The following is a 27083-nucleotide window of genomic DNA, read 5'->3' on the forward strand; positions in this document are numbered from 1 at the left end:
GAAAAATAATACTCCTCCCAAAATGCAAACATGCTTGGTCAGTCCTTGAGAAAAAAAGAGCATCCTCTGTTTATCCCCCAAACCCCACCTTCCCGTGAAACAATCTGGGAGCAAAGCCAAAGTTTCCTGCTATATAAGACCCAGACATTGCAGGTGAACTATTTCTCCTGACCAACATCTGACTCAGTATCCTTGTGCCAAACTCCACTCAGGATGGGGTTTGGTCAGGGGCTACGAGTCTCCATATGGGCCTTTATGTTAGGTGTCTGCTGTGCCCAACAACAAGGTAAGAACCCATTCAAGTTTCATTTTGCTCTGAGAAAAGAAAAGAAAAAGTCTAATTTAATTGACTCTATATGGATATAGTTTAAACAGTTTTATTTCTTTTACTTTGCAAACCTTCTAAATGGTTGAAGTTAAATGAGATTTCTTTGTGTCTTTTTATTTTTGTACCATTTCCATTAAATATTTAATGTTTGTGTATTAACTGGACTGATTTAATTTCATCTTGCCTCAAGCCAGTACAATTAACAATATTTGGATGAAGATAGCTTTGAAGATCAAAACAAAATAATAACTATCCATCTCTTGAAATGTCGTGATTTCACTATCAGTTTAAAATATTTTAAAGCATTTTACTTTTGATGAGTTTTCCACTAGGAATGTTGTTAAATCCTACATTTTTATGTAATCATAAATGTAAAAATTATCCTATACTTGATCAGACCCATGGTCCATCAATTCCATTATCCTGTTAATCACACTCTCCAGTACCAAATGCTTCAGAGGAAGGTGCAAGAAACCCTGCGCTAGACAGTCATGGGGTAACCTGCACCCAAAGAAAGTTTTCCTCCTCACTCGCAATTGTTAGAGGTGGTCTCAAACTCTGAAACATGAGGATTTATATCCTTTTCAAATTATTTATGTCTGTTAGTATCTGTTATTATAACTCTAGTTATTCTTGTGATCCATATAATCTCTTGGATTCAGCAATATTATGGTAATGAGTTCCCCCGCCTAACTGTGTGTTGTTAAATTTGCCGCTTTTCATCTGAGTTTCAAATTTGCCACTTATATTTGCCAATTTATATTGATTCTTCCCTTGTTTTTTTTTTGTATAATCAGACAGAGTGAACTGAAGTACCTGATCTACCTTCTCTATGTCATTCATCATTTTGTATGCTTTGTTATTATGATAATGTTACATTAATTAGAACAAATCCCAAAAGCCCTTACTCATGTGAGTAGTCCAATTAAATTTAAAGATTATTTGCATGAGTAAGGGCTTGCAGAATTGCTCCTATTCGTATATCATAATTGTTGTCACTTCTTGAGAAATGTTCCCATAATCTTTTGTGCTAATGTAAATTTTCTCTTTCTTGTTCACCATTCTCTTAACACTGTCAAGTGTAAATATCATGATTTTCAGTGAATTTTGTTTTTCATAAAAGTAAGGGCAGGCAGCAAATTGAGTCAGGCATAACATGGAGCATGCAAGAATTGCACAAGCTTTTATTTAGAGTTCTGCACCTCAGCACTGATCCTTTGCTATTCTGGCCCAGGGCCTCTTCTTTGGGCAGAAAAAGTTATTTCTACTGAATAATGATAACCTAACAGGTGGCTTTGTGATATGAAAAGGTAGAGACTAGACTGAGGCCACCAAATTCCTTTTCTCTTGCATTCTACTGTTATGCAAGTGTCTTTTTCTCACATTCTCTGAGTAGAATGACTACAAAATAAGGATGCAATCCTGCTTGGTTAGAAAATTTTAAGGAAGGTGGATTCCTCCCACTACCACTACCCACAAACTTTCTACATTGATTTTTTTTCTTATTTGTCTGCAGCATTTACTACTAATACTCCATCTGGAACAGTGAACTTCATCCCGCCACTGACAACAAGCCCAGAAATAACATGTAAGTTAAGCAAATAGTCTAAAAAATTCCTCCACCTTTCTGAAGTACTGATCAGAAAGTTAAAATAAACAAGGAAACAGACTGCTTAATTAAAAAAATGGGTAGATCAGTGGTGCAAGGAACAAATAGCTGGATAAATATGATATGATGGCAAAACAATGAGTTGATTGATAGGTAGGCAGACATATAATAGATAAGTAGAAACACAGAAATATAGATAGGTTGGTACATTATAAATGGCAGACAGTAGATGGGTGGAAGAACAGAGATGGGTTAAATAAGTTGGTGGGTAGATGGACAAATTGATTATGTATAGTGTTACAATTGATAAATGAACAGAAAATAAATGGAAGGGGACAGAGCAATGAATAAACTAAAGAAATGAAGGCTTGGGCAGACTGATATAATACTATTCACGTTAAGTCAGGAAATTTCCAGTAAATTCTTAAAATGAGTTTTCAATCCACAGCCTTCAACCCTGCTCACAATGACCGCGTATGCAGTACGTGGGGCAATTTCCACTTCAAGACTTTTGATGGGGTCATCTTTTACTTTCCTGGGCTCTGCAATTATGTCTTTGCATCCCACTGCAATGCTGCCTATGAGGATTTCAACATCCAGATCAGGCGCGCTATGGTGAAAAATGCTCCTACTATCAACCATATCACCATGAAGCTCGATGGGGTAGTTTTTGAAATGGCAAAGAAATTTCTTGTTGTCAATGGCAACAGGTAGGTTTAGATATATCACTGGGTGTGCTGAACATAGATGTTTCCTCAAACCAGGCATATATTTCAGCACTTTCTTAGAAAAACTTCTATGCATTTTGATAAACCATGTAACTTTAACCATACAATCATCTTGCCGTTCTTCTGTTAAGATGTCACGCTATAAAGATGGGCCCAAACCAGAACGCCAGATCAAAATACACCTGAACTTTGAGGAAGCTTGAATCCAGATCCAGGTCCATATTTTTTTGTGGCTTGGGTCCATCTTTTCTTTAAACTGATTTTTCTTCCACAATACTGCATTGTCGAAGAACCTACATGGACACCTGATAACACAAGCAACCTTTCCTTCTTATTCTGCATGGCATAGCAAATACTTAGCATCTCTGATGCTTTTTTTCTCCAGGGTTCAGCTGCCTTACAGCCAGTCTGGAATCATGGCTGAGAGAAGCAGCACGTATACGAAAGTGACTGCCAAACTAGGCCTGGTTTTCATGTGGAATGAAGATGACAGCATCCTGGTAAGAATAAATTCTAGATGCTTCAGAGAATAGGAAACAGTCTATTAAAACATTTAGACTCAAATTTTTGACTGGCTTAAGAATTTGTTTGAGCACCAGATTGGACACACTGATTCCATACTTGGCATATGCAAATCAAGTAGGTAAAGGTGTACAAAAGAAAAGCTGCCTAAATATTTGACCATAAGCCTAAATCTTGAGAGGTAGTATGAAGATATATGGTTAGTCTCTGGATATACTTGCCCTCAGCAGTTTGGGAGCTGCTGTTTCCCACTGCTGATTATTTCTCCCATTACAGAGCTATGTTTGCATTCATGCATTCCTGAAGAAAGCAACTGTGCTGTGTTCCTAGTGGAAATCAGGCCTCCCTCTTAAAATGGGAAAAAGCACTTCTCTCACTTCATTAACATAATAGCATCATTACATCAGGTGCCACTCACCTCCTCACATTTTATTTTCCAGTGGAATTCCACTGTCATAGGACTTCAGTGTCACAGTGGATTTGATTTTCTTTCTGAAGAAAAAAATAGATAATAAAAAGGCTGGATATATTGCAGATATTGCAGTGAAAACCAGTTCTGCATAAATAACTTGGATTCCATGAATCAGAAATCATACCCAAACCTAGTCCATGTTCTATCAGCCAGGTTTGAACTGGTCTGCTAAAACATCTACACAACACTGATGAAAATTATGTAGGTGTAGCAGGCACAGCTGCTTGCACTGATTTTGAATACATTGTGGAATGTGTATACTAACTTCAACCAACTTTTCCCTCATCGTTTTAGCTGGAACTGAGTGACAAATATGCCAATTATACCTGTGGGCTTTGTGGGGACTTCAATGGTATTCCAACTTACAATGAGTTCTTTTCAAACAGTAAGTGTTAAAAATAATGACAGACCTTTGGTTTCTAGCAGCTTCAATTTCTACACCATCCATTTTTTGTGTTCTCTTGGTTATATGTCTTCAGCAGGCCTCTCTTCCAACCTGCTGAAAGATTTGCTGAGAACATCAGAACATTTAGATCCTTAGTAACTTGAATTATATATGTATTCATGTATATCATTTGTCTATTTATTTCCTTTGTTAGCCAGTTAGATGTTGGCGAAATACTGATTTTCAAGCATGATTAAATATAGATATACATCCACAGACCAAAAGACGATAACAATACCAAGCAAAGCAATCACAACAATTTCTGGTCAAGAACATTCTATTTAAACATGCTCTAAGTTGTCATCTCTAAATTATATTGATATAATTTTATATATAAACTACATTTGCAAAGCCACACACATCTTTGTCCATAATTAACATGCAAGCGTCAACACAACATCTCAATCCTGAGTTGCCCGAGCCTATTCCGCAGTGTAATTCTAGATTTGCCTACTGATTTACATGATCTTTACCCTACCTTCTCCCATCCTATCTTTCTGACTTTATCACTCCCTCCTCTCTATATATTCTTCCAATCAGCTGGCTATAGGCCTCTATCCATCTCTCTTTTCCCAGTGTCAATATCACCATTTTGTTTACAAAGCTTTTAGGCAATTTATTCGAATCTCATCTTTTCTCCTAAATTCTGTCTCACAATAGTTCTCTTCTATTCCAAACCTGTCTAAAACTTTCTCTTCTGTTATCTAACTATGGGGTCAGCTAATCTGGAATGAGTTTGTCATTTTCCAACACAAATTCCAGTTTGCATGTTCCTAAAATTGTTTTCTGATATAAGGATGATGTTATTCAAAGTAAATTGAGTTCTATGGTGTCACTGTGTTAATTTTGTCTATGGTGCATCAGTGTTAATTTTGTCAACATGCCAAATGTAATGTCTACATGAAAGAACTCAAAGAGAACCAACTCCATTAAAAATCCTATATATTATTCATGTATTTATTGCAGATGCCAAGCTCACTGCCACGCAGTTTGGAAATATGCAAAAGATGGATGGGCCAACAGAAGTCTGTGAAGATCCTACATCATCCTCCCTAAACAACTGCACGGGCGATATTGTAAGGATCTTTTTGTTTATTCATGTGTCTTTCATTTAAATGTATCCACTCTCTTCTCCTGTTTCAGGATGGACACATGGAGAAAACAATGAAGGGATTGGAGGTAGAAGAAAGAGAATACAAGATGTCATTAAAGAATAATTTTAACAAATGGATAACAGTATTAAAAACTAATCCTCTCTATTTTGAGGAATTTGTGGATTTAATAAATTGTTCTGTTTTGTTTTCTCTCTAGGATGACATTTGCCATAAAGTATTGACTGGCTCTGCATTTTCAGAATGTAATACACTAGTTGAGGTTAGCGAGTACATCAAGTCTTGTGAACAAGACTTGTGCCGCTGTGACCAGTCTAAGAATGCCTTCTGTATTTGTAACACCTTTGGTGAATACTCCCGGCAGTGTGCCCATGCCGGTGGAAAACCTCTGAACTGGAGAACCCCACAACTGTGTCGTAAGTGTCTCTAGAACTGACCTTCACCTATGCTTGCCAATTAGTCAGTGACAAATTCTTATAGTTTGTTGGGGACTCATGGGAACTAAATGTTATTAAGTACTGGATTTGTTTCCAGAGGGCTTTAATATGAATTCCATACTTCAGGCCAGATCTTGGAGTGCAGCTGATCTCCCCATGGTTAAACTGTATTCATTAATATTTATCAATGTAGATTCTGGAGTTAAATTCCCCAGGGTATAATTGGATACTTCAGTGATTTCCACAGAACTCAAATATGCAAATGCACTGGAAAATTAACGCTTCCAAATTTTACTAGAAATCTAGATTCTTAAAAAGAGGGGAAGGCAAAACAAATGCGCCAGAGTATATGCCTCAGAGATCTGTGAGACAATTACTCATGAATGCATAGAATTCTAGACTTTAAGTCACAAAGTCAGCATCATACAGTTCTATCTGACGCACAAGTTTTTGAAAAACACACCTAATTTACAAAATATGGATTGGGATTTCCAAAATCCAAGGGATTCTTGGACCTCAGGTGTGGTGTGCCTCATCTCTAGTGGGAAAAAATTGAATGAGCATGCATTCTAATATGTAGTAAATGGGGATTACATTTGAATTCAGAAATCTGTCTTCCTTTAAAATTCCAGCCAAGAAGTGTCCTTTCAACATGGACTACCAGGAATGTGGATCCCCCTGCATTGACACCTGCACCAACCTGGAAAGAGCTGAAGTCTGTGAAGATCACTGTATAGATGGCTGCTTCTGTCCTGCAGGCAAGTTTTTATTTACTCCCATCTTTCATAATCTCAATAAAGAGCACTAGCAGATTTACATGTAGGAGTTTAGCAGCTTTGTCAGGGATCAGGGGTCATCCAGCTGCCCTCTTCTCAGCTTTAAGTGGTAGGCCTTTACCTGTGCACAAAAATTGACAAAAGACATGACTGAATAATTAATTTCCTGTAGATATGCAACATCTGCAAAGCAGTATGGAACAATCAGGGACCAAAATAGAACATAAAATGCTACCTATCTTATAGGAATGAGGTAGTTTTACTACAGCAATTCAGTATTATTCAATTGAATTCACCTTACAGGGCAGGAAACCCCTTGGAGGACCAATGGGATTTTAAGACTCCCAGGGCAAGACCCTCAGCTGGTGCAATTTGGCATAGCTCCCCTGACTTCAATGGAGCTATGACCATTTACGAGTTCCAAGACTGTATTTTAGATTTTTAGTCACCTATTTAAAACAAGAAAAATTGCATATTGTCTATATGTGTAAAACACCTTTGTAAGGTATTAGTTTCTTTCTTCATTTAGGAACTGTGCTTGATGACATTAACAATGCTGGCTGCATCCCTCTTCGGGAGTGCTTCTGTACTTACAATGGCAACTCTTATGCTCCAGGGACATCTTTTGACGCCAACTGCCGTTCCTGGTAACTTACTTACTTTGCTGTTTCTTTTTGAGTTAAATGAATTAGTTTAATGGTTTATTATACACAATTTCATCATTAACCAGCTCTGAGTGCATATTACTGACTTCTCTGCAATTCTAACAGAATCTCAAAAAAACTGTTTGTCTCCTTTAGTGTCATTATTTAACAGGCTTTGCATTCTGACTCAAGTTAAAATAAGGATTTGTGATATATAGGGGTTTCTTATCTCTCTGTTAAAATTCTCTTTCTTTGCTCTCTTGAAGTATTTTGACTTTTCCAAGACAAAAGAAACTGCAGCCACTCACATATTTGCAAATATAGATTTCCTCTGAGGAAAGCAAGAATAATATGATGGGAACATCAGTAGCAAAACAACAAAACTTAATAACATTGTAACTCCTTTCCTCCAGCCTATTATCACTACTTGTGATTAATTTCTCCGCTTTACTTCCAGTACCTGCAATGGAGGCCTGTGGAATTGCAAAGACATTCCGTGCCCTGGATCTTGTACAGTAGAGGGAGGCTCACACATCTCCACGTATGATGAAAAACGTTACAATGTCCATGGAGACTGCACTTATGTTTTGTCTAAGGTAAGCACCATCAGGTTTTAATAGGTCATAGAGTCCTATGCAGTTATATGGAGGAAGGAGTGGGAGGGCTGCCTGAGTCAGGACTAGAGAAGCTAACCACTCTTAGGAAAGAACATTGGAAAGTTTCCTCTTAAAGCAGAAGAGCACTGTATTGAGCAAGAATATACAGCAATTCATGCAAAATGTATGAACTAGTTGTGATGTTGGGAGTGAGGTAAATACTGATGTATTTCAGATTTCAGGATGTGGTAATTGTTGGTAAATGCTGAATATTTACAAGCAACTGCTGTATTTGGTCTATTTGCATAGCTGTCATACACAACTGCTCCTTGCTGTGTGGCAACTGTTTTTACCATGTTACTAGTCCTTGGTCATAACAGGTCACGCAGGAAAAGATGGGGATAGAAAGTGGAGCGGAAGCACATTTTTTAGAGGGGGTTGAATCAAAACTTTGACTCTAAATACCAGAACCAGATCCAAATTCTGTGACTAGTCTCAGTCTCTATCACTATAACACTCGTTCAAAATAGTCCTGAGCTTTGGGAAAGTTTGGACCAACCTCTAAAAAATAAATATTTTGCAGACCTTGGAACAAGCCTTTAAAGCAATAGTTGTTGGTATTGTTTTTTTCAGCTTTGTGAAAATGACGCATTCGCTGTTCTGGGAGAACTCCGCGGATGTGGCATGACAGACACTATGACATGCTTAAAGACAATACACCTCAGCATTAATGGAGGACAAACTGTAAGTATCCAAAACAAGTGGTGAAAATGCTGCAGGAATATTTTATAAAAATGTGGGGAGCAAAAAGTTTAAGCCAGAATGAGTCGGGGATAGAGCTTTGTTAATAATTGATTTTTCAGTTCAGGTCAAAGGAAATGTTTCATTTGAGACAAAATGAAAAGTTTGTTTCGTTTTCAAGTTTTTTTTATCTTTTAAAAAAATGAATAAAACTAAAGTTAAAAAGTTATTTGGAGTCAACAAATCTAAACATTTCATTTTGAATATGTCAGAATGAAAGGTTTAAACTTTTTTCCTTTATTGAAACTGTTTAGCAAATGTGACATGTATTTAGAAAATGTTTGTCCACTTGAATCTGCATTTCTCAGCATAAAAAAAAGTTTAGTCTAGAAAATTTACCCAGATCTAGTCAGGGAGTGACATTTATCCCTCTAAGGATCTGCAGGTCTGGAAAATATGTATTAGTTTTTAAAACCAAGGTAAAATAAATGTATCTTTATTTATCATAATAGTGAGGTAAGTAGTATATTCAGCCCTGTGCTAGTTCAGTCAGAAAAGATACTTTATTCACAAAACAGGAGAGAAGTCCCCTTTCTATTAAGTAAACAATGACATCATAATCTTCTTGGCTTCTGCCTAAAACTACCAGCTGCACTAGATCTAAGTCAGTTCAGATACAGAGGCTCTGCATCACTGCAAACCAAGATAGCCTGAGCACTGCTGCAGCTCTGTAAAGTACAAATAATGATTCTTTAAAACAATTCCCTTTCTCAAGGGAAGGCAACTGAAGATTAAAAGGAAGGACAATTAAGATTTTAAAGGAAGGGTAAAAAAATCAGAAAATCAACCCCCTTTCATGAAATTTATTATCATGCTGATATTACCAATGCATAACATAATGTTCCTTTATCTTTATCTTGCTTGCCAGATCATTAAGATCATTTCTGGAGGTGGTGTGTTTGTGAATTGGATCTACACTCAGTTGCCCTTCTCAGCAGGTATGTTTCTCTCCCGGGGCCAATACATGACACTCTCAAAACTTCACCTAGACTCCTGCTTATTATTTTAAATTCAAATGAGTTGATGTGATGTCGGTGTAATGAAGAATCCCATAGCCTAGCATGTTCACACTAGATTCTCACTATGAGGATTCTTGACCCAAATGGTGATTCCAGCAATAGAGGTCCAAAGTCTCATGATACATTACAGCCTGTTGTCCAACTTAAGATATTAATTTGGTTTTTGCTGTCTATCCTCTTAAAGCATGATCCTCACTGAAGATATGTATACTACCCGGATCCTGCTTATTCTCCTCTCCACAATGGACTTGAAATGATCAAGATACGAGATTAGAAACTAGAACAAAATTATTCTTGTTAATGCTTGATGTAATCCAATGTTTCCCTTCATTAATCTGTGGGAAGGAGCAGATAAAAAGGAGCATGCTGTTCCTGTGTAACTTTAATACAAACTGCACTTGCTAGCTCCTAGGCAGTCACAAGCAAATATTGCATTGTATTTTTCATTCAACTTTAAGCATATCTTGGCTTTACTCCACATTAGGGTTCACTATAGTTGCAACAGTAATCCAAGAAGAGCCATAAGAATGGGGTGTTGTTTCCAGCATTTGATGTCTTCTGAAATCTGATTATCCTGTTCTTTGTCCATAGCTGATGTCACCATTTTCAGACCCTCATCCTTCTTCATCGTGGTGGAAACAAACTTTGGACTTCAACTGGAGATCCAACTTGTACCCATCATGCAAGCGTTTGTGCGACTGGATCCATCTTTCAAAGGGCAGACTTGCGGTAAGTGAATGTAACAAAACCAGTGACCCGCCTGAAATCCCCATTGGTCTTGTATGAATGATTCAAACTTTGTGCTTTTTCAACAGGTCTCTGTGGAAACTTCAACAATATTGAGAATGATGACTTCAAAGCCATAAGTGGTGTAGTGGAAGGAACAGCAGCTGCATTTGCTAATACTTGGAAAACACAAGCTTCATGCCTTGACATCAAAAACAACTTTGAGAATCCTTGTTCCCTCAGCGTAGAAAATGGTAAATGCATTATAGGAAATTGTCCATGACATGCCAGCAATTTGAAATTTGATTTCTAGTTTTTCCCCATAGAGCTAATGGAAAATACTTGACATAAAGCAAAAATTAGAAGAAATAAGGGATTTTAAACATGGTAAAACATACATTTGGAATCAGAAAGAAATGTTCATAAGAGAAGAAAATTAGAGAGAAGCTAAGTAATAAAGTAAGTGCAAGAATCATGGATACTTTCCCACAACAGTTTATCTTGACAGAGTTAGGTTTAGTGCACAAGATGACAACGTGGTGCAGAATGAGCGTCCAATAGCTATTTGTTTATAAGGCTTTGGTGAATTCTTTGTTCAATCCATGGTGAGAAACTGCTTTTTCATAACTTTGGCTTTAACAAGTCTTTGCCAAATGTTGCAGTGAGCAAAACAATGTGGTTGCTATGGTACAATTTCAGAAATGAGTTTACAAGAGACAAGGGCACATTAGTACTAGGTTTTTTAGCCTAATGAAATAAAAAGAGTAATATGGATTTGTTTCATTTCCTCTATTCACAGAAAAGTATGCTCAGCACTGGTGCGGATTGCTGACGGACAGCACAGGACCTTTTGCCAATTGCCACTCCACAGTGAAACCAGCTGTTTACCACACGGTACTTAGCTATTTTTCTTTTTCCTTTAAAAACCAATCAAAATTGGAGCCTTAAACTCAGCTGTTTGGAAAGAAATGTCCCAAACACATCTCCCAGATTAAGCTATGTCTATATTTTAATCTGCATAATACATCACTTCTTTTTCTCTATATATGCTTCTTACTTTATGTGTATATTTCCTACCCTTATTTCAGTCTGCAGTCTTGATTTCATCATCCTGAATTGCTTTTACACTCTTTGTTAAACAAGAACTGCTATTTGCCACAGAGCAATAAAACCAAAATGTAAACATACAAAGAGGAAGTTATATATAAAGTATATAAAATATATGAATTCTATATACATTTTTGCTTGCTAAAACATAATATCTTCAGAATAATCCATATATTTAGGTACAATGGGAGATTACGAAGCATACAATAGATCCTTTGCTCTTATTTTACAATAACTGTCAATATTTGGGGGTCTCCATTATTGCCATATCAAAAAAATCCTAAAAGGAGGTAGGAAAATATTAAAGATATGTTGACACTGCTCATAACTGAATGTATATGGAGAAGAAGCTGATACATAAGACCAAAAATTAACAGGACCTGTTTTTGAATGGGCAGTTCTGTGATGATTAATTAGTTTGTTTCTGCGCCCGTAGAACTGTCTGTTTGACACCTGTAATTGTGCAAAGAGTGAGGACTGCATGTGTGCCGCCCTCTCTTCCTATGTGAGAGCCTGTGCTGCCAAAGGAGTCCAGCTGGAGGGATGGAGGACTGATGTCTGTTGTAAGTGTTATAGTCACTCTCTCGGTCTTCTATTCTGAAAGAACCAGTAGTAGAATTTATCAATCAATCATCATTTTATATCAATTTCTAGCCGATCCAGGGCTCTCCCAGTAAATTTTGAGTGAAAAGTATTGAAAAGTAAAATTCTAGCAATAATTCCCTATTTTTTTTATTAATATAATGGAGGTTAGTTATGGTGAATACAGATGGAAGACACAGTTGTGGCTAGGAAAGATACAACTGCTGCTGAAGGGGCTCTGACTCTCTCTGCAGAAGCTTTAAGTTAACTAGAGTTTCAGCTGTCACCAGTTGCCGTGGAAATGAATGTGTCAGATCATAGAAACAATATTAATTCTAAACAGAACACTTTAAGAATAAAGAATGTTTAAACAAAGGGTTGTTTAAAGTCACCAAGCTGTTTTCTTTGATCCAGCATATCTGTTTCCAGTGCAGGAGTATTTATGTACCTCAGGAGGCCTCATACCTCAGACTGCACCAAAGGTTTATAGGTTTCTATTATAACTGCCAAGCTGATATGTAGTTTCTCTTTCCAAATCTCATTTGAAAACACATCTTTTTTTCATTTGCATATATCACTTCATTTGTCTCCCATCTACTGTACTTTTTTTTTTAATATAATGCTGTGCATTATTTAACTCTGAAAGTATGCTGGGATACATTTTGTCTGAAAATGTGATACACAAAAAATTATATAGCATTGTTGTTTATCTGTTATTCACACTTGTCATAAAGCATATGTCCCAATTCTGAACCTTAGCGTCCAAAATGTGGGTGCCTGGATGAAACCTCCAAGCTTATTTACCAGCTTAGATCTGATAGCACTGCCACCAGCCAGAAATTCCAGTGTTTGGCTCACTCTGGTCTCCCCAAAACCTTCCCTGGGGGACCCCACATATGCTTTATGACAACACTACATATTGCCTCTCTCTCCCCACCAAATAATATTATCTGGAACTAACAAATCTGTTAATGTAATTTTTGTGTTTTGTTTTTCCTTCTCAAGCCAAATACACAACCTCGTGTCCCAAATCGTTGAGCTACAGCTATAACATCAATTCCTGTCAACCCACTTGCCGGTCTCTGAGTGAGCCCGATGTCACATGTAACATCAGATTCATTCCAGTTGATGGTTGCACCTGTGGAAAAGGAACCTACATGGATGACTATGGCAAATGTGTGTCTGCTAGCGAATGTCCTTGTTATTATAAAGGATCTCCCATTCTCTCTGGGGAAGTTGTTCATGAAGATGGTCTTGTATGGTAAGAGATTCTTTTATAAAACACTAAAGCTGCATTGTATAAATTCTCTAAATAAAAGAATACACCTCAGTTAAGCTGGCTGTACCCAGCAGTGCATGATTTTCAATACAATGCTCTGCCCACAGAATAGTTCTGTTAGACTATGAGAGCAGTGCATTTTTCCAGACTTACGAGAACTACTGTATTTAGGCGAGATTCCTGTTGTATTCAATGATTTTTCCCAGCGTAAAATACAAAAATACACAGCGAGAGGTTTATAGTATAATAAACATCAAACTCACTGGGAGACATTGTCTGTCACATTTTCAGTCACAACTTTTCCTGGACATCTATAGTCAAGATCATAGGGAAATACCACCAGCTGCTGGGTTGACAAAAAACTTTTTTCTGTAACCACAAGGTGGCATGTTAGAATTCCATGTCCTATTGGAAAGTTCTGTAACAGCAGACAAGAAGCTCAGTATGTGGAGCTTAGAACAGAAGGTGCTACAGTAATACAAAATAATAAATAATAAATATTATTATTATTCCCTTCCATTTCTTAGCACTTGTGCACAGGGTAAACTGAGCTGCATTGGATCTGTGAACGAAATCCAAGGTAAAAGCCCTTCTTTAGCTTATCTTTGTTCTCTAGCCTGTCACTGGTTTTGAATACGTTTTCTCTTGGCGCAACAGAACAAAACTGAAACACACAGGAAAGTCAATAGAGTGGAAACTGTTGCTTAATTTCATCTACTATTTTTAAAATAAAACACCAGTCTATACAGGGTGACCACTTAAAAAAAAAAACCCCGAAAAATTAACTTGAAGGTAATGAAGGAATAATGACATGTAATTTCTAAAAGATTATATAAACTAAAAACTGCTGCTTCTTAGGGAATTCATAGTGTCCTGTCATATAAGCCCCTGAATTCTTTTTTTAATTGTACTGGATATGAAGAGCCTAGTCTCCTTATAGCAAATTGAACACATGTTATTGTTGTGCAAACTCTGGTGCCTTTTCTCATCTTTCTCATATCATTCTCTCCCCTAGTTTGTGCTTCTCCCATGGTCTACTTTGACTGCAGAAATGTCACTGCAGGCACCACTGGAGCCGAATGCCAGAAGAGCTGCCAGACGCTTGACATGCATTGTGTAAGTATGAAGTGGCTGGTCAGGCTAGCCTTTGTAGAAAACTAATGTTTGTTTGTACTCCTGTGCACTAGAGCTATTCATTGTTCATAAATAAAGTCCTGAAGCTGTAATACTGATAGTCTGTTGTTTGTGCAATGAAACCCTGGAAGCATGTTCTGACGCGTTAACAATGCGATCACTAAAGGTCAAGTTCGTGAGCAAATAAAAGTCAATTTTACTTGAATCTCTCACATAGGTACTGACTGGAGATGCATCAGACTTCGTAGATCTAGTTCAGATAACAATACCTAACAAGAAGTAGTTCTCAACAAAACATCCAGAAGTTTGTCATGTGCACAATCTGTTTAGTAGAAAATTACTGGATGTAATCTTGATTGAAATTGTTAATATTTTTTGTGCCGTGATGCATTTTTTAATAATCTTTTACACATCCAATGATATTACCAAGGCCAGCAACATGATAACAGCCTGATTGGCTGTGTCATTTTATGAGACAGCATCACATGAGATAAATGGCAATCCAACTTAAAGCGTCAGAAAAAATGTATTAAACTATTCTTTTTTTAACTTACCATCCGCTCAGACACAGATCAGCAGGTCCACAGGTTCATCAGCAAGTCAGGCTGGTACCCAATTCAATATCTTTCCCACTTTCACAATCCATAGACCACCTATGGAGGCTGGGACACATGAAATGTTGATGTTTAGCAGGTTTTATCTTCTACTAAATCTTTCTTTAGAAACCAACCATATGTTTGAGCAAAATCCACATTTTCCTTCAAGCCATCTCTGATTTAAACTGCATGTAAATCAACAGTCCAGAGACAGGTTCTAAGCAGGGGCGGCTCTAGGGATTTTGCCACCCCAAGCACGGCAGGCAGGCTGCCTCTGGCGGTTTGCCTGCGGAGGGTCCACTGGTCCCGCGGCTTCGGCGGACCTCCTGCAGGACCAGCGGACCCTCCGCAGGCAAGCTGCGGAAGGCAGCCTGCCTGCTGCCCTCCCGGCGACCAGCAGAGCACCCCCCTCGGCTTGCCGCCTCAAGCACGCGCTTGGCATGCTGGGGCCTGGAGCTACCCCTGGTTCTAAGAATCTAATCTTACTCTCTTTCTACTTGAGTAAGTAAGTTAAATTTTCTGCTTGGCTTTACAGTACAGCACACAGTGTATGTCTGGCTGCATATGCCCCTCTGGGCTAGTGTCAGATGGTAAAGGCAGCTGTATTGCTGAAGAGGAATGTCCATGTATTCACAATGAGGCTACCTACAAACCAGGGGAAGAGATCAAAGTTGACTGCAATACCTGGTATGTATTCATTGAACTGTGTGGTTCATGGAGCCAACACATTGCCCTTTCCAAAGATCCATATATAAGCAGCACAATGGTGAAAAGAAATGTTCATTGGATTGGGTTGGCAGATGGACTTTTCAGTATATTAACCATAACAAACCAGTTTTCTGTAAATCAAGGTAGATGGTAAAAGCAAAGAGCAGGAGCCAGGAAATCTTTGGGTCTAAGGTTTTCATAGAAACAGATTCATAGAAAAATGGGGGTGGAAGGGACCTTGACAGATGATCTAGTCCATTCCCCTGTGCTGTGGCAGGACAAGTATACCTGGACCATCCATAACAGGTGTTTGTCTAACTTGTTTTTAAAAACAGCCACAGATAGGGATTTCACAAGCTCACTTGATAATCTATTCCAGAGTTTACCTATACTTGTAGGTAGAAGGTTTTTCCTAATATCTAACCTAAATTTTCCTTGCTACAGAATAAGCCCATTACTTCTTGTCCTATCTTTAGTGGACATGAAGAACAATTGATCAAGTCCTTAATATATTTGAAGACTGTTAGCAAGTTCCCTCTCCATCTTCTTTTCTCAAGACTAAACATGCCCAGTTGTTTTTTTTTAAACATTTCCTCATAGGTCAGCTTTTCTAAACCTTTTATCATGTTTTCTGCTCTCCTCTGTACTCTCTCCAGATTGTCCACTTCTTTCTTACAGTGCGGCATTCAGAACTGAACACAGTACTCCAACTGAGGCCTAACCAATGATAAGTAGAATGGGAAAATTATGTCAGTCCTGTTAATGTAGCCCAGAATTATATTAGCCTTTTTTGCAACTGCATCATATTGTTGACTCATATTCAATTTGTGATCCAGTATAATGCCCAGATCCCTTTCACCAACACTACTGCCTAGCCACTTATTCCTCCTTTTGTAGTTGTGCATTTGAGTTTTTCCTTCCTTAATATAGTACTTTCAACTTGTCTTTATTGAATTTTATCAACACTTCTCCAATTTGTCAGTGTCATTTTGAATTCTAATCCTGTCCTCTGAAGTGCTTGCAATTCCTTCCAGCTTGGTGTTATGGGCAAATGTTATAAGTATATCCTCAATTCTATTGACCAAGTCATTAATGAATATATTGAACAGTACCAGACCCAGGACAAACCCCTGCAGAATCCCATTAGATACATCCCCCAAGTTTAACACCAAACCATTTATAACTATTCTATGAGAACAGTCCTTCAACCAGTTTTGCACACACTTTACAGTAATTTCATCTAGACCACATATCCCTAGTTTTCTCATGAGAATATGATATGGGACTTTATCAAAAGCCTTTCTAAAATCAAGATATATTACATTTACCGCTTCTCCTCTATCCACTAGGCCAGTAATCCCATCAAAGTAGGAAATTAGGTTGGCGTGGCATGGTTTGTTCTTGACAAAATCCATGTTGGCTATTACTTATAGCCCTATTATTCTCAAGGTGTTTACAAATTGATTAGTAATTTCCAGTATATTTCCAGGTATTGAAATCGGGCTGACTGATCTATAATTCCCCAGGTCCTATTTGTTACACTTTTTCCTTCTTCAGTCATCTGGGACCTCACCCATCCTCCATAAATTCTCAAAGATATTCATTAATTGTTCCAAGATTACCTCAATTATTCCTGAAGTTCCCTGGGATGAATTTCATCAGGCCCTGCCAACTTGGATATAGCTAACTTATCTACATATTCTTTAACCTGCTCTTTCCCTATTTTAGTTTGCATTCCTTTCTCCTTGTTGTTAATATTAATAATGTTAACTATCTGGTCACAATTTACCTTTTTAGTGAAGACTGAAGCAAAATAGGAATTAAACACCTCAGCCTTCTTGATAATGTCCATTAACTCTTCTTTCCTGCTAAGCAGAGGACCTCCTTTGTCTTTCTCTTGCTCATAGTGTATTTATAGAACCTCTTGTCATTGTCTTTTATGTCCCTTGCTAGAAGTAACTCATTTTGTGCCTCAGCCTTTCTGATTTTGTTCCTACATGCTTCTGCTATTCTTTTGCTCTCATCCTTAGCAATTTGTCCATGTTTTCATTTTTGTAGGATTTTTTTATTATTATTTTTAGTTCATTAAAGAGCTTGTGATAGAGCCATATTGACCTTTTACTATTTTCCTGTCTTTCCTTTGCATTGGGATAGTTTGTTGTTGCTCCTTTAACATTGTCTCCTTGAGAAACTGACAACTCTCTTGGACTCCTTTTCCCCCTAGATTTCCTTCCAACAGGACCTTGGCCTACCAGTTCTCTGAATTTGTTAAAATCTGCTTTGTTCTTATTCTGCTGTTCTCACTCCTTCCTTTCTTTAGAATAATGAAATCTACCATGTCATGATCATTTTCACCCAAATTGCCTTCACCAATCAGATTCACAACCAGTTCCTTCCCTGTTGGTCAGAATCAAATCTAAAATGGCTGTTCCCCTGGTTACTTCCTTCACCCTTTGAAACAAAGAGCTGTTACCAATACATTCCAAGAACCTACTGGACATTTTGTGTTTTGCCATATTACTTTTTCAACAGATATCTGAGTGGTTAAAGTCCCTACCAGGCCTTGTGTTTTCATACAGTATCATCTATATTTCTATTAACCCCTTTGTGCTGATGATACAGAGCTTTTGCATTAATTGTTTGCTTGGAGAAATTCTAACTTTAACACTAGAGTGAACACAACATTTCCCAGGACTGATACATACTGAATTAAATAAATATGTTGTGGGAATTACCTCTGCATAGAGTAATTTTATGATTAAAATGTTTTCTTCTCCTTCTTAGCGTGTGTAAGAACAGGATGTGGAAATGCACCAGTGAACAATGCCTTGGTACGTGTGCTATTTATGGAGATGGGCATTACATCACATTTGATGACAAACGGTTTAACTTCAATGGAGATTGTGAATACACGTTAGTCCAGGTACTGAGCTTTTGTCTTAGCATTACTACTTGTGGAGTCACCTGTATCCTCCATACTGCAATTATCCATCTGCTAACTTCATTTCTCTCTTCAGGACCACTGTGGGAAAAACAGCACAGTCAATGGAACCTTTCGAGTTGTCACTGAAAACATCCCTTGTGGCTCCACTGGGACTACCTGCTCTAAGTCTATTAAAGTTTTCCTAGCGGTGAGTAGCTTTTTTGGTCCTTTTTTTTTTTTCAAAGAACCATTTTATTATGTATCCATTTGAGACTCAGGAGGAGCCAGAAGTTTCTGAAGTGAAGACTTTCCAAGGTTTGTAAAATGCAATTTAAGCCAAAAACGAACAAAATATTTGGTAGTGCTTCCAGTCTTTGTTTGTTTGTTTGTTTGTTTGTTTGTTTGTTTGTTTGGTGGCAAAACTATCCTATGTAGTACTTGTGCCAAATTTAATTTTTCAGGAGAGTTATGTAAAATAAATCATTTTATGGCATGCCCTATAGTACCTCTAATTGTAGGCATTCTCTCCTTTGATTGACTTAAACATTTTACAATTTATGTTCTTAAAACAGTTGTACGGTCATATGATTTGACATATAAATTAGATTTATTTCATTTGCCTCAAAAATAAATAATTACTCATCTTTGCTGGATAAATAGTATTGTTCTCTTTAAAATGGAAAATATACATAGTTAAGATCATTCCCATACATTTGTTGTTGGGAGGTATCTCCTATACTAACAAACCACACTAATTACTGAAAAGCTGATTCTTAGTCATTCCTTTGATTTTTTTTCTCCCCATTTTAGGGCCATGAGTTGATACTCAGTGAGGAACACCTTGAAGTGGTAGAAAGAGAAAATGGAAGGCAAATGCCATACCAAGTCCGCTATATGGGCATGTACTTAGTTATTGAGACCAACAATGGACTGATCCTCATGTGGAATAAGAAAACCAGCGTCTTAATCAAACTCAGCCCTGATTTCAAGGTAAGACTTAAGAAGGCAGGAGTTTGCTGCCAACTGTCATTGACACAAATGCTGAATTATCATCCCTCTTGAGTGAGAAAGCAATATTGATTGAAATGAAACAGAGTCCAGCTGAAAGTCTTGTGTAAAATGATAGGAAGTATGTTTAACCGTGTCTCAAATACAGATGTTAAAGGCAGTGTGTGGTACTATACTAGAGTTTGTCAGCATAGCAATTGATGTGTAAGAAGGGCATTATATACCATAGGAAATAGGAATTTTGTCATCCTGTTTACATACTACTCTGACTTTTCCATTAGGGAAATGTATCAGGGAGTGGTTCAGCCAGCATCAGAAATTTATGTAGAAGTATATTCTAATGCCATGAGTTCTTTAACTAAATAGTACACCACAATGAAATAATTTTTCCCCACAAATATGGAATGTATGTATTTTAGATTCATACATACAGCCTAGCATTAATGCCAGCCTTGCTAAATTTTACCTGCTCACTTGCCTAGGTTAACATTTTTTGGATGGACAAGCAAAGTATTCATTTTTATCACTGTCATTAATTTTGGTAAAGAGCGAGTAGATTTTGTGCCTGGAGTGGGTTGCTCATTTTCATGACCGTTTTGTAAGGCTGTTTTATTTATGTATGTCTGTTGTATATCTGTACAACACAAGACAAACAAAAGAGTATGCAATTAGCTAACTGTAGATTCATCATCGTAACTCACCAGTGATGGGGCACAACAACAAAGCAATTTTCTTATTGTTCAAATTTTTAAATAAATTACTTGGCGTATACCCCTCAGATCAGTTATCAGGTCCTTTTACTGAGATAAAAAGCAGATTTTTTGAAAAGTATGTTATCTTAGAAAAACAGGGTCAGGATATTACCAAACAGTTAGAGATAACATACAAAATCGGGAATTCCAGGGGTGCTTTTAGTCTGTGATGTTGCTGCAAACTTTCTATCATGCTTTGTGTGTGTGTGTGTGTGTACAGGGTCAGGTCTGTGGCCTGTGTGGGAACTACGATGGCAATGGCATTAATGACTTTACCACCAGAACTCAGTCTGTGGTAGGAGATGTGCTGGAGTTTGGAAACAGCTGGAAAGTCTCTCTTGCTTGTCCTGTTGCTAACACTACAAAGGACCCGTGCTCTACCAACCCTTATAGGAAGTCCTGGTCACAGAGGCAGTGCAGCATCATCAACAGTGAAGTCTTTGCTGCATGTCACTCTCAGGTATAGAAAATCCTCAGAGCAAAATTCTCCTAAATAAAGACTATCTTTTTATATTCCTCAGATGCCTGTGCACTTGACATTGAATTGTCACTCCTTACATACCATTGAATACAAGTAGTCTGCTAGTGTACCTATCCTAGACATGGGTATGAACAGGAGCAACTGGATCCAGCCCCACACCTCAACCTTCTGGTGTTTGAATCCAGTTCTGACCTTTACAACTAAGGCTCATCTCTAATATATACACTACATTGTTGAAGAAACCCATCCCTTAGAAGATGGGAATCAGAGCTAATTATTAACTAAATTGCTGACTATCCAGAAGTTTAATTTGGGTCCATTTTCTCCCTATTCCAAAAGAACTACCCCCATTGAAGGTTGTTCTCATACATTCTGACACAGGTGCACAATTCATCAGCTAACGTATGTTTCACCTTGAATTGTCATAGGTAAATTTCAGGCTGGATTATTCTACACAAAAGGAATTGGCACTGCACCTATAGAACAATATAGTGTTGTTTATTTTACAGGAAGCATTCTTGTTTTTCTTGTGTAAAAGAAGGATAATCTCAAGTCAGTCTGAGTTTTATTTTTAGTGTGGGTTAGTTAATATTTTCCTCATATGCCATATACAGAATACAAGTGTAACGCCAACAAACCCCAGTCGTCGATGAGTGGCATTGAATCGGGGATCTCTGGCGCATGAGCTTCTACCTCATAAGCTAAAAGCCAACTGGCTGTTAGCAAAGGCTGTAGAGCAGTCTTCCTCAACCTTTTTGTTCGGCAGGCATCAGACGAAGGACCATGGCAGTGGTGGAGCATCCGCCGAAATGCCGCTGAATTTCAGCAGCATTTCGGTTGCAACGCCTCTTGATGACGTCACTTGCCAGCGGCAAGCAGCGTCATCGAGAGGCATTGCCGCAGAAATTCTGCAGCATTTCGGCAGATGCTCCACCGCCGGCCAGGACATGGGTGCATTTAGATGCTCCTGCGGGCACCATGGCGCCCGCAGGCACTGCATTGGGGACCCCTACTGTAGAGCAAACTCATTAATCTCTCTTTCTAAGTGGTGTTGGTGCCACTAGATGGGACAAAACACCACACCCAGAAGGTGTGTGTGTTACACAAGCTCTATCCCTGAGTTAATTAACAACTTGCTGGAGTAGCCAGGGAAAAGAATCAGTGTAGATAGCAGCAGCCATTGCTAAAGCATATGTAAAACAATATAGCCTATCTGTGTTATTTGTATCTTAATTCTTTCCATAGATAAAAATCCTAATTTTCAAACATAGTTGAGTGTTAGAAACCTGCATTTTGGGTTTCAGATCTGCAACTGTTTGCAAATCTGCTTATGTAAATGATCAAATGTATGATTTAGACATACTGTTTCAGCGTCCACATGGGAAAATTGGGCCTAGTTTATCTAGCAATGCAAATACAAGAAAATGAAATTTACAGATTTTCCCTTTTTGTGGCATGTTAATATTCTATAAGTGTTACTCTGGCCAAGCAAGATGACTCCAGAGAAAGTAAAACTTACATTTACTGCTTTCTTTATCTAACAGATTGAACCAACTAAATATTACGAAGCATGTGTGACTGATGCTTGTGCTTGTGACAGTGGAGGAGACTGTGAATGTTTCTGTACTGCAGTAGCTGCATATGCTCAAGCATGTAGTGAATTTGGTGTTTGTGTAGCCTGGAGAACTCCATCAATCTGTCGTGAGTATTAGCCCATAGCTCAATGGAGATTGAAAGAATAGTGTATCATTTTCAAGGCAATTGTTTTGAGAATGTTATTAAATATGTTATTGAATATATGACAACAATTTGTTCCCAATCCTGTGTTTCATATCAAATTGGGTTGACAATTATGTAGTTTCAGCTCTTGATTCATGACTTTCAAGACTACCCAAATGGTATGGTAGTGGTATAGTAGAGAGCTATGAAAAAATTGCAGCATTTTGTTCTGAACATGTGTTTTCATGTTTCCCCTCAGCTGTGTTCTGTGATTATTACAACCCAGAAGGGGAATGTGAGTGGCACTACAAGCCTTGTGGAGCCCCCTGCATGAAGACCTGTAGGAATCCAAGTGGACGATGCCTTCATAAGTTACCAGGTTTAGAAGGTGAAAAGAGCTATGACACAGCATGTTGCTTACTGTAGAGTGCACAACTGGTTACCTGTTTTTTCCAGCTCAATCATTGCTGCATCAAATTCTCCCTTCAGATACACCCTATACAATCTTATTTTCTTCAGTGGGTTGCATTGGTATAAGTGAGGGCAGAGTTTAGTCCATGGGATTTGAAAATATTTGTAGGACTCAGACCTGGTGGCGTCGCCTAATGGTAATAGTCTGTGCTACGTGAGAGAACTGCATTAGTATCTTGGTTCATAGGCTAGCATCAGATCCACATCTTAGGGGCTAGGGGAACCTTGTTTGCTAAATAATAACACTGTGCCAACCAACAAAGGAGCCGCTAACAAGAATCCAGAAGCAGTAGTTTTCTTTTATTTGGAAGGACTCATCATATTATAAGGAAGGCAAGCCAAAGAAAGTGAGCCAGGGGAAGGAGTACAAATTTGGAAAGCCCTGGTGCCTGAGATATATAGCCCAAAGTAGAAAAATAAAAAGGAATTACCTTCTGCATAAAGTTCCAGCTTAAAATCTTCCATCTTATACTCTTTATTTTTTTTTGTCTCAGGCTGCTATCCAAACTGTCCAGCAAACAAGCCATATTTCAATGAGGATGAGATGACATGTGTTGATAACTGTGGCTGTTACGATGCTGAAGGAAACTACTACAAACCAGGAGTGAGCTTCTACTCACAGGACAACTGTCAGTCGTGGTAAGATTTAATGTACAGTCTGACCATGTCAAGGAGAAAGGACCAAAGCAGTGTTTGAAAGTTATGCGCCACTATCCCACAGTAAGATGAGGATGTTGCCTGTGCAAAAGTGGCCCCTTATTGTCACATACCAATTTTCGTATTACTAGCGAGCAATATTTGATTCTGTTGAATTTGTTCTCAGTAGCATAGTAAATTCTTTAGCTTAGTACCCAGAAAAAAATATGATGTGCTTTATAACCTGGTTTGTTCTATTCTGTGCGCCTGTCTCATGGTGATATTCCTATAAGGTCACTCGTCACCATGATAGAAGAGTGCAGAATATAACAAAGCCAGTTATGTATATAGATTTGTTGCTGGGATTTATTCTACATCCACATATAGTTTAAAGTTCATAACTAATATGATCCAATATTCAGACATTTTCTTTTTCTAGCCTCTGGGCCAAAACTCATTGGAAGACTGATGAATGTGACAAGTAGCCTCCCTAAAGATTTGTTTCTCTAGTTTCCCACGGTCTTTGACTTCACTTTCACACAGGAGCTGAGGTCTGATATCAGGGAGATGGTTGGGAAAAGAATGAGTCAGAGGATCTGACATGAACTGGATATAAGGGGGATGGCATAAGAAGAGATTGGTCTAACAGTAAGGGGATGGGAAAGGAATGGACCCTCTTCTTACCCCTCCCTCTGATCCATGCTGCTCCAATGTCAGAACTGGCTTTGGGGAGGAAGAAAAAAGCAGCCTCTAAGCTTGACATGCTGCAGGTACTGTGGAGAGGGAGCAGCACCTCCTCTTAACTATTCAGCTTGGAAGAGGTATTTTAATCAGAGCTGACTACGAGAATATTAGCTGGAAACTAAAAAAGTATTTCTCTGAACTTCAGTCAAACCCTAATTCAGAATAACTTCTCTCTGGCTTATGATTAGTCTCTATGAATTCAGTGAAAATACCGTAACAGTAAAGTGAGTTCATCACCTTTCATGCATCTTCAGTCTCACATTTCTTCTCTGTTATTTCTTTCAGTACATGCACTGTGGAAGGCTTAGAGTGCGAGTTTGATGCTGAAGGTAAGTTGGTAAAGAAGATTTCTGAATGAAAACAAGTTCTTGAGCTTTTGTTTCATTTGACAGGTAACAACCAATGTCATTCCACCTCTTCTGTTTTACAGCATGCTATTGCTATTATGAAGATCACAAATATAAATATAAGGATGTCATTTATAACACCACAGATGGGATTGGAGGGTGTTTGAGTGCAACTTGTGACATCAACGGAACCATAACTAGAAAAGTCTTTGAATGCAGTGGAATTACAACTACCATCCCATTCACGTTTAGTACAGTTCTACCTACGAGTGCTGCAGGTATTTCTATACATTTCTCAAAATATCTGAAAAAAATCTTTGCATACCTGAGAGTAAGGGCCACTTACTCCTCTAATTGCACATGTTTTTACTGTAAGTTGATAACTTCTACCATAACAGTCAGAAACTCAGCTGGCAGTTCTCCCTGCCCACCCAACACCTTGAGGATTCTCTGCCCAGCTGATGCAGAGAGATATAGCAGCAGCTTCTACAAATTCTCTCCCTAGGTCCCCACTGTTACCCTGGGTAACACCAACACCAGGTGCTCCCAGAGGAAAGAAAATGTAGCCCTGGAGATCTCTGGCGGCCGTAAGCATGAAGTAGAGCAGCTTTAAGGGCCACTCCCAGAGAGCTCTAGACTGAGCAGGCATCTTTACTACCTCTTCCTATATATATGGTGGGCAACGAATAACAATTTTAAATAAACTAAGCACATTAGTGCAATCTCAAAGCTAAAAAATCCAGTATGAGGGAACTTGCAAGGTATTTCAGAATGTCCTTTGACACTCCTCCTGATTGCTAAAGACTTTTTTAACCAGCTAGCGCTTTCTTCCAAAAAGCTCATTTACTCCTGCTTGATCCTGCAGTTAATGCATCATGCTGAACATACAAAAATGACAAATACATCCAGAGCATCGCACAGTAATATCAAAAATATAACATGATGACTTCAACGTTGCATTAAGCAGGAGCAAGCATTCTGTGAACAAGATGGTGTTTATTCAACACAAATGTCTCAATGATACCAAGATGCTACAGAAACCTATGTTGAAATAAAGAGAAAAGTTCTAAATATGACTGTCCTGATTGCCATTGACTTGTTCCTTGCGTAGTCACTGTGAAGTGCACGTGTGGTTTTGATTGTCTAGAAATCAGTTGTAAATTATGACAAAAGAGATAATACAGTGGAAAAGAAGGCCCTTTCTTCTTTACATTGTACACACTAGAAAAATGCCTCTTGAAAATTCATTGACTCATTTATATATTGAGACTGGATACACAAGACATAACTTGGAATATTTTTAACTGCAAAAGCAGAAAGAAAGAGACTATAAATCAGGTTAAGTTTTGATACTACATGCATTCACACAGATGATTAAAATTGTTCTTCCCAAACAATTTGCTGGAGGACAGCATCTAAGATAATAAACATCCCTATGTGGCCTAAAATGAAATTCTGTGAAAGACTAACACCCTAATCTTTCCAAATGAAGTAGTAATAATTGGACATTAAACAGTAATTATTAAAAAGAATATTGAATATGAGGACAAGAAACTACTTTTTTTTCTTTCTACTACAGAAACAACAACTACACCACCAGTTACAACAGTCTGTGTTCACAACATATGCCAATGGTCAGAATGGTATGATGTCAGCTCTCCAACAACAGACAAAAACAATGGAGATTTTGAAACATTTGAAAATATAAGAGCTAATGGATATAGAGTTTGTGAAACTCCAAGCGATGTGGAATGCAGGGCAGAAAGCAACAGTTCCATACCACTAAAAAACCTGAAACAAAAGATGACATGTAGCAAAGACTTCGGACTCATATGTAATAATGAGGATCAGACTCCAGAAATCTGCTACAACTATCAGATCAGAATATTATGTTGTACTTATGTACCATGTGAATCTACAACATCTATCCCATCAGTCACAACTAGTGGACACCCAACAGTAACAGTTACCTCACTTGAGTCAAAAACAGTTTCACGTCCAACTGCTTCAATAAGTACAGAAGGTCCAACTCCATTTCCACTTCCCACAACTTCATCTATCACACCCACGCTTGTGCCCCCGGTTTCCACTACAGTATCAGTCACCTCCACTGCGTCTTCTCCAACTCCAGGCAAAGGAACACGCTCAGCAGGTACAGTACCACTGGAAACAGGCACAATCACACCTGTGCCAGGCACGCGTCCACAGCCTTCACCAGCTTCCACTATTCCATCTTCAGAACAACCAACCACTGAAGGCACCACACTACTCTCTACACAGGCAACATCTCGGGGAAGCACCACGACACTTGTACCCCCAGTTTCTACTACCGTATCAGTCACCTCCACTGCGTCTCCTCCAACTCCAGGCACAGCAACAGG

General features: G+C 38.3%; 1 protein-coding gene across 1 annotated transcript in view; it reads left to right on the forward strand.

Annotated features, from left to right (window-relative positions):
- The first annotated feature begins 213 nt into the window (after positions 1-213).
- LOC116829782 (mucin-2-like) overlaps positions 214-27083 on the forward strand; it is a 57694-nt gene continuing 30824 nt past the window's right edge. The window contains exons 1-30 of the mRNA XM_075065836.1: positions 214-286; positions 1845-1916; positions 2386-2647; positions 3051-3165; positions 3954-4044; positions 5071-5180; positions 5416-5632; positions 6286-6411; positions 6959-7076; positions 7531-7669; positions 8303-8413; positions 9339-9408; positions 10081-10218; positions 10305-10469; positions 11015-11109; positions 11759-11885; positions 12910-13165; positions 13711-13763; positions 14199-14299; positions 15449-15600; positions 18406-18544; positions 18639-18752; positions 19355-19534; positions 20525-20764; positions 22330-22486; positions 22764-22892; positions 23470-23614; positions 24641-24684; positions 24786-24980; positions 26282-26854. Coding sequence (XP_074921937.1) covers positions 214-286; positions 1845-1916; positions 2386-2647; positions 3051-3165; positions 3954-4044; positions 5071-5180; positions 5416-5632; positions 6286-6411; positions 6959-7076; positions 7531-7669; positions 8303-8413; positions 9339-9408; positions 10081-10218; positions 10305-10469; positions 11015-11109; positions 11759-11885; positions 12910-13165; positions 13711-13763; positions 14199-14299; positions 15449-15600; positions 18406-18544; positions 18639-18752; positions 19355-19534; positions 20525-20764; positions 22330-22486; positions 22764-22892; positions 23470-23614; positions 24641-24684; positions 24786-24980; positions 26282-26854 — 4507 coding nt within the window. The remainder of the gene's footprint in view (positions 287-1844; positions 1917-2385; positions 2648-3050; positions 3166-3953; positions 4045-5070; positions 5181-5415; positions 5633-6285; positions 6412-6958; positions 7077-7530; positions 7670-8302; positions 8414-9338; positions 9409-10080; positions 10219-10304; positions 10470-11014; positions 11110-11758; positions 11886-12909; positions 13166-13710; positions 13764-14198; positions 14300-15448; positions 15601-18405; positions 18545-18638; positions 18753-19354; positions 19535-20524; positions 20765-22329; positions 22487-22763; positions 22893-23469; positions 23615-24640; positions 24685-24785; positions 24981-26281; positions 26855-27083) is intronic.

The sequence above is a fragment of the Chelonoidis abingdonii genome, chromosome 4, assembly GCF_003597395.2.
Source record: "Chelonoidis abingdonii isolate Lonesome George chromosome 4, CheloAbing_2.0, whole genome shotgun sequence".
NCBI classification, from domain to species: Eukaryota; Metazoa; Chordata; order Testudines; family Testudinidae; genus Chelonoidis; species Chelonoidis abingdonii.